The sequence below is a fragment of the Salvia miltiorrhiza genome, chromosome 4, assembly GCF_028751815.1.
Source record: "Salvia miltiorrhiza cultivar Shanhuang (shh) chromosome 4, IMPLAD_Smil_shh, whole genome shotgun sequence".
Lineage (NCBI taxonomy): Eukaryota > Viridiplantae > Streptophyta > Magnoliopsida > Lamiales > Lamiaceae > Salvia > Salvia miltiorrhiza.
The window spans coordinates 41938003-41946881 of record NC_080390.1 but is presented as its reverse complement, the minus strand read 5'-3'; the positions used below and the strand labels follow the sequence as shown (position 1 = coordinate 41946881).

General features: G+C 37.2%; 1 protein-coding gene across 1 annotated transcript; it reads left to right on the top strand.

Annotated features, from left to right (window-relative positions):
- The first annotated feature begins 4094 nt into the window (after positions 1-4094).
- On the top strand, positions 4095-5224 carry LOC131021762 (protein MIZU-KUSSEI 1-like). Its single transcript, XM_057951045.1, has 2 exons — positions 4095-4678; positions 4754-5224. The coding sequence occupies exons 1-2, from the start codon at positions 4233-4235 to the stop codon at positions 5001-5003; spliced, it is 696 nt and encodes a 231-aa protein (XP_057807028.1). The 5' UTR covers positions 4095-4232; the 3' UTR covers positions 5004-5224.
- The last annotated feature ends 3655 nt before the right edge of the window (positions 5225-8879 follow it).

Genomic DNA, 8879 nt, shown 5'->3' with positions numbered 1-8879 from the left:
AAATTTGTATCGTTGCATTTGAATGTTTAATTTGAATATTAGATAGTTGAGTTGGAATATAAGTCACGATATATTTTATATATAAGTGATTAATATTGTAACCCAATATTTGATAAATAAGAATATGATTATATGAATTTACTAACCGATAAAGCTTTTGTTACGATTTTTACTTTGATATGCATATTGAATATTTTATTTGCAGTGAACAAAATTTGTTGACTTGGCCCGGGCCCAATTAGCATTCTAAGTTGGCCCAATGAATCAAACAACTTGATCTATCTAGTTCGAAGCTTCAGACCAACTTGGATTGACAACAAGGATGACCCAACCACTTAAGAAAACTTGTTCGTCTAGCTCGATACGCCAGATTGGATTTACTTCAAGAACAACCTGGACCGACCCAGGTTGGATATTTCATTTCAAGACCAACCTGGACCGGACATAGGTTGGATATTTCACATCAAGTCCAACTTGTCTAATAGTCAGGCTGAATAATTCGCACTCACCCTGAGCTCGTCAAGCTAGCCCACCAATCTGGCATGATCTTAAAAGTCCAATCAGCCAAATAGATTGGCCCAACTTTCTATCTCTCGAATTCTCTCTACTTCCGCTACCTGGCTCATCGCTCTCACAAGTCGGAAATAGCCAACCTGGTCTATCTCCCAACCTTCCATTATCATAGCCCGCTGTCACCATTTCCACCATCCGAACACAGCTGACATCTTGGAATAACCGTTCATTCTGACATGTATTTCTCTCTTATTTCATCTTATTTATCATTTTGCTTCGTTATTCCGTTACTAACTTGAACGTCGGAGGCTCTACGGTCGACATCCCTTCCTGGTGCTCAATCTAGGGCTTTTATGTGTTCTTGTGTTGATAGGTTGCTAGTGCCCAATGGATCAAGACATTCCGACGTCATCCTCAATTGTAGATCTAGCTTCTACATTATTATTAACCAAACTGTATAATTTTTAGGAAAAATAAAAGAAAAAAATGATAATAAAAAAGATGAAATCTAGAATTTAGGAAAATTTGTTAGAATTAGATGAAATAAACAGTTGAAAAATTCATAACTTTTAAATATATAAATCACCATCATTTATTATTATAATGACAAAATTACCATCAAATTAATTTAAAATTTATTTCAAATTGAAGTTTAACTTTTCAATATAATATAGATTTGACAATAAATTATGTTGGGCCCAAAATGAATAAATTTAAGGTATACAAAAAATCTATAATTAGTGGGATATATTAGAAAATTTGAGCCCTCAAATTTGTGGAGCCCTAGGCCATTTGGCCCGCCTTGAGGGCCGACCCTGGTTGGATGCAAAATATATGTATTATTATTAATACTAGCTATTTTTGTCTTGCTTACATTGTATGTGTACTTAAATTAATGTATGCTCTTATAACTATGACATATGTAAATAACAAGTACTCCCTCCGTCCCAGCTTTTTGTATCCACTTTTAGTTGTAAATACTACTAAAAGTGAATACAAAAAGTTGGGACGGAGGGAGTATTACCCTCCATTCATAAAGACTGTGTGTTTATTACTGTTTTCGTCTGTCCACAAAGATTGCGTGTTTTTTTTTTTAGAAATCCTCTTTATACTGTAAACCTCATTCACACTCAATATTTACAAAATACACACTTTTACTTTCACAATTTGTTGGGCCCAATACTACCTTTTAACACTAAAATCACATTTTTCAATTATTTTATTAAAACTTATGTCCTCCATTCCACCACACATTCTTTATGAACGGATGAAGTATTTAATTTGAAAAAAAAAAAAGAAAACCATCTAAATGACTTTTCACCAACCATTTTATCATCTTTCATCGGCTTAATGGATAAAAGAAAGAGACGATGGAATATGAAGATTGAAGCATATGATAAAAGAGTAATGCATTTTCTTTTGATATATTGTTAAAAAGATAAAGTCACAAATAATGCCAAAACATATAAAATATTATGCAAAAGATAAGTTAACCGAAAAAATTGCATTATGAAATGTTATGCAAACTTTGTTACAATTACAAAATTAAGTTTAGTCGTCTAAAGCAAAAGGATCCATATACAAAAAAAAAAAAAATACATTAATAAATCACTCTATACATAATATACATAATAGGGTTAAGTACCATTTTCCCCCTTATCGATGGCGTCCCTATCGCGTACAGGACCCTAAAGTTAGGGGGCACTGTTTACTACCTCAACGTGGTAAAATCGAAGCAAATTTTCCCCGCCGCTTAACGGATGTTAACACCGTTAGTTTTTTTTTTTTTTTTAAATACAACCGCCTATCTTTGCCTTTCTCTCTTTCTCAAGCTCTGCCGCCGGCCGGCCTCCATCTCGGTCCCGATCACCAAATCCGCCCCCCAAATACCCCCTGAGAAATGGCTCCACCATCACCCTCGGATTTGCGGTGAGCACGCACCTCCACCCGCAGGCGGAGAACACGCGCCACGCTTCCGGGTGGGCGTCCCCGGCATAGAACTTGGGCAGGACCGCATGCGCCACGCATAGGGGTGTGCATCGGTTCATAACCGAACCGACCGACACACATTTTAACAAACCAAAACCGAACCGAGGAGGGAAATGTACAAATCGAACCAACCGATTTATATGGAGAAATCGACCTGAACCGAACCGGTAAAAACCGATCGATTTCAGTAGGTTTTCCGAACCGACCGACCTACTGTGTTGCGCTGCATCAGCGAGGAAAGATCCATTCATGGCTAGAGAACTTATGAACTGGGATGGCGAGAGAAAAGAGTAGAACCAGATTCAAGTTTGAATTTTGGATTTGAGCTAGAGAACGTATGAACTGGGAGAAAAAATATCTAATTTCCATGGCTAGATGATTTTCGGCAGAAATTCGAAAACTTTCCTTGAGATACGGAGGAAGCATATCTATCAAGGAAAGGTCTCCAAGCCAATGAGCCGAGCTGAGATTTCTTATACAGATATATATGTATGATCTTTAGTTATAATCAAAACTACGTAGTTTTGCTTGTGGGACATGGAGTGGGACACAATTTGTGGTACGCTGGATCTCATCCGTATTCAAAGGTGTAGCACTACATTACAAATTTCACACAAGTAATAAGCTTAAAAATTAAAGATGTTATTGCACGAACAATGTATCGTTTATTGCATTTTTTTTTGCTTTATTCTATGATCAGACATGCTGGTAAATTTTTGTTACAATGCATATTAGTTTATATTTGTGTGCGAATTAGTTTTGTAAATTTTTTGAAATCCAAGAAATAATTAATTTATGTTTGTGTGCAAATTAATTTGTGTTTGTTTGTATATTAGTTTATGTTTGTGTGAGAACTAGTTTATGCTTGTGTACGTATATATTAATTTGTGTTTGTGTGAAAATTAGTTTTTGTTTGTATACCCATATTAGTTTATGCTTATGTGCAAATTAGTGTCTGTGCACGTGAGAACTATCCAACTGCACACAATGTGAAATCCAAGATGAAATCGGAGAATCATTCTTAACCTCTAGACCATAAAGACCTTTTGATCACACAGCTTCAAGAAACGAATTGATACTCGAAAAATTAGGATCAAAGTAAGATTGGATGTATGTTAGGAATCGGATCAGATAAATATTGAAAGCACGGCATAAATTAGTACGTACTGATAATAATTATTTATCTTGTTTTGTCACCATGTGCTATGTTTTGGCGTTGCGCGTTAATTGAGGGTTTGCACTATTTTTGTTCGGATAAAAGATACTATATTAATTAGTGTGTGTACATGTATAATGCATTTGTTAAATTTCATTGAGATTGATATTCTTCAGTCTATTAACTATAATTAAAATTTAGTAAGTATGGACACACCAGAATATGCCTCAATTGTGAACATACCAAGAAAAATAAAATTCAGATGTGCAAAAAAATGTTGTGAATAATTTTGTATTTCATATGATCGTCAGTATGAATGTTAATCATATACTACCATTTTGATAAAATAAAACAGTAGTAAAAAACAAAGCATAAGCATAAGCATGAAATCTTTGGCTGAAACTCGACCACCAATATATACTCTCCTCCCCATGCACATTCTATTACTAATTTTGTTTACATTAAACCAACAAACAGAATCTGATCTCTCTCTCTCTACACCTCGCTCCTTCTCTACCCAAAGCATTGGTGGATCTTGTGATGATTGCCATTCCCCTCCATTGCTAATCCGGTGATGGGGGATCCTCTAACACCCTCCGCCGGCTCAATTCCTCCTCCACCACCCCCGCCGCCGCCGGTGACCCTTGTCCAGGCATCCTCGTCGAGGAAGAAACACAAGCCGAAAGTGATACGCGCGGTGCGCAACGCGTTCCGATCGCTCCCCATCATAACCCCCGTGGTGAAGATCCCCGGCGGCGGGAAATCGGGGGGCGGGGCGCGCGTGACGGGCACGCTCTTCGGGTGCCGCAAAGGGCACGTGAGCCTGGCGGTGCAGGCGAACCCGAAGACGGTGCCGATGCTGGTGGTGGAGCTGGGCATGCAAACGCAGGCGCTGCAGAAGGAGTTGAGCCAAGGCATGCTGCGGATCGCGCTCGAGTGCGAGAAGCGGGACAAGGAAAAGAAGACCAATCTCCTCCACGAGCCGCGCTGGACCATGTACGCCAATGGGATCAACAACGGGTGGGTTGGGTATCTCTTCTATATCTAATTATTCATTCATTGTTGAAATAAATTAACATATTGATGATGCTGCAGTTACGGCCTGAGAAGGGACGCCACGGAGGAGGATCTCTACGTGATGGAGTTGCTGAAGGGGATGTCGATGGGAGCGGGGGTGCTGCCGCCGCGGACGGAGGCAGAGGGCGGCGACGGAGAGATGTCGTTCATGCGGTGGCAGTTCGATAGGGTGGTGGGATCCAAGGATTCCCAGACGCTCTACATGTTGAGCCCCGAAGGTGTCGGAAATAACGAACCCGACTTGAGTATTTTCTTTATTAGGTCATGAATTTTTTATTTTAATTAATTTTGCTTCATTCGGGGAAATATAATACTCCTAGATTCTTCTCTGTACCATTAATTTAGTTAATTATTTCCTTTTTATAGGCTCATGCATGAATATGATCATGATTTTAGTGAAGCAAGAGATTGTTTTTCCACTACAGGATGTACAGATAATTTCTTATCATCTTTGACAATAAAGCTTTTAACAAATTTTGACTGGATTTACGTCTTTCAGTGTCTGCCCTATCAAATTTTAGTTGTCCATATAAAATAGAGAAAAAGACATTCTGGAATCGAGAGAAGCAATTTTTGTTTTTGTTTTGTTTAATCTATATTATTGACCACCTTCCTTATGCATAAGTGTTTTCAAATTTATATATATGATTAGGTCCTTGAAAAAGCTACATATACTTATTTATATTGCTAAATATTAGGCCATATGTAGAGTGCAATTTAGAGATTGCATACAAAGTAATACTCCATCATTCCCTCAAAAATTTGCCTCAAAGGGGAGTGACACGGATTTTAATAAAATTTGATAAAAAGTTATTTAATGGTGGGATCATATACAAAAATAGTGTTTAAAATGTTATAATTGTAAAGTTGTAAAGTTGATGATGGGGCCATATCTAAAAATAAAAAGTAAGGAAATTGAGACAAATTTTTTGGATACACTTTAAACAAGAAATTGGGGCAAACTTTTTAGGAACAGAGGGCATAATATATATAGGCTACTGCATCATTTTTGCCTCTTTGGCCCTCTCCACAGACTCCGACACCTCTCGTAATACTAGCCTTAAGTCGAAGTAAAATACATCCAAGTTTTCAACAGTTAAATATAAAATTTAAAAATCAAAATTTTTAGATGATGACGCCAACGAACATCCTTACTCGCCCCTTCTTTTAAAATTGAATTTGGTGAATTATATATAAATGAACAGGTATGGAAATAATCGGTGAATTGTTGTTGAATCGTGAATTATACCTAGTATTTGATTGGAAAAGTAAGAGAGAGTAATTGGATTGCTGAGAACACGAGAGTAGATTGCAATAGTATTGAAAGTAAAGATAGCATAGATTACAGAGTGCGTGTGCATGGGTATTTATAGATTACATGTTGGGGGCAAAATAGTAATTTCGCCTCAAAGAACATGCTCCCCGCGTGGTCGAGGGCATAATAGTAAATTTACTCGCAAGCAGACGATTCCTCTGCTCTGGCGCACGGGTAGATCACCCTTCTGTTATATGGTGGCTTCTCTGGCGAGGGCCATTCCTCTGGCAAGAGCCATTCATCTGATGACAACCGTTCCTCTGGCGAGGTCCGTTCCTCTGGCAAGAGCCATTCCTCTGATGACATCCGTTCCTCTGGCGAAGTCCGTTCATCTGCTAAAGATCATTCATCTGCTCTGCACATATTACTCCTCATCAGAATTTATTTGAAAATCAATTTATTTAAAATACTTTTATTAGCAATATAAATATAATGCATTTTTGTTCATTCTTTATAACAAGTAACAACGCATAGTATATGCACATAATAATATTAATAAGCAATCATTTACTAAATTAATTAAGTAAACTTAATTAGAGTATAATTAATTAATTTGACAATTAAAAATACTAAAGGCCAAACTAGTAAGAGCACTCCCAGCAGAAATCTCAAAATTATGCTCCTATATTCCTCTCTAAAGCTTCCCTATTTAATTTTAGGATCTCGATTTTATAAATGCATACACCAGATCTCCTATTTTCTACATAAAAGCAATAATTATGTGCGGGCCCTATTAATTATAAGCTTAAAATAAATTTAGGGTGAGTGTAAATTTAAGATTGAATTTAGGTAGATGTAAAAAATTTTGTGGGCCTCATCCAATTTAGGGATCTGCTGGATGCATTTTTTATCCCATTTTCAATTGTTTTAGCCTAAATTTAGAGTTAGTGATGCATTTAGGTGATCTGCTGGGAATGTTCTAGAGTGTATTCTTAACCAACAATTTTAATCAATTAATAAGAGCCTATTTTAAAAATGAAATATGTGGCCCACTTAACAGATAAATCGAACAAGCCTGTCTTAGTAAAAATACTAGCACAAATCCAATTTAAAACATAACCCAAGTTCTATTAAATAAAAACAAGCCCAACATTTGAAATTAAATAGAGCTTGATAAGTGATATTTCCACGTCCATAAAAAGTTTATTTTTGTCCTTTTAAAACATTCACATAAATTAATTCTTTTCTATTTTTAAAAATTTTATATCACGTGGTGGCCATTTTCTTCACTCATAATCTATGATGCACGGATTCTTCAAAAAATAGCACAATACAGTATCGTATAAGCGCAGGGTGCGGGTGCGATTCGCGTGGGATTCGCACTCCAAAAAAAAAGAAAAAGAAGGATTCGCGAATCGGGTGCGCGCACCAATGAATAGGATGCGTTTAGGGTGCATTTTGGGCTCTTTTGCAATTTTCTCAATTATTTTTGGGCTCTTTTGTAATTTTTGAGTTATATTTGCATGCAATTTGAAACTTTTACATGCAATTTATTGAAATTTTTTACTTTGACTTATATTTGCAATGCAATTTTTTTTTTCATTATTTTTGAGCTCTTTTGCAATTTTTGAAGAACTTCATTATTGAAACTTTTACTTTGACTTATATTTGCAATGCAATATTTAATTTATAAATGTTCTTTTCTTTTTTCAATTTTGATCACATATAATAAAATATATATATAAATATAACAGACGTATCCTTCACGAATCACACCCTATAATTTTTGAAAATCCGTATCCCCGCACCCGAATTGTATCGCTCTCGCCCCCACCCCCTCGCACCTGTGCAACATAGCTCATAATACAATTAATTATCATTATTAACACTACTTTTTAAGTAAGACTCATTCTCCAGTTATTATACATTCAACTATTTTATTAAAATTCGTGACGTCCGCTTCAATGACTATTTTTAATGAACGAAGGGAGTATCACCGTCTATACCCTTCTCGTCTCATTCTCTATGTTGACGAAACACACACACACAGATTGATGCCACTTTCTCGTTCATCTCCAGCGATAGCGCCGCCTTGGACCACCCCGGCATACCCCTCATCTCTTGCCTCTGGCGCTCCATCTCACTTTCTTTCACACACGCAGAATACTAACAAATATGGTTTTCGTACCTCCATTTAGTATGATTTGTTGTTCTTTCCCTTCATATTTTGCTTGCGAATGCTTGTTTGTACCCTAATATTGAGTTTTATGAAAATTTGATTCTTGGATGTAGTTTTGGTGTGATCTCAGGAAAAATCAAAGATAAAATTAAGAATGGTGAGAATATGATGTTGAAGTACATTTCGAGAAGAATTCGTGAGCGCAAACGGTGACCAAATCGGAGTTCGGATAAGGGATAACGGAGCCGAACGAGCGAACTGCACATAAAGCTCAGGACCCCCGTGGCCCCGGGCCGCGGCCACGGGCCTGACCGCGGGCCTCTGCTCCAAAATCATCTAGAACGCACGAACACACCCGCGGTCTGTGCCATGGCCGCGGGCCTCTCCAATAGCTTCCCTACATTCCTACGTCGTGGTCACGGTCGTGACCGTGAGAGAAACACTGATTGATCATTTTGGTGGGCCTAGACGGGATTTTCACTTCTAAAACCCATTTCAACCTTCATTTTTCACATCATTCACCAATTCCATCTTCCCCAACACTCCATCTAAAACCCTAGCATACATTACTACACCAACAACCCATTTTGAAGAGCATTGAAGGGGAGAGAATGAAGAAGATTGAAGAAAGTCCATTAATAGGATTTGTCACCTCTTACTCTCTCTTTCATTTATGTATTTCTTTGATTTAGGTATTTTGATTGTAAGTA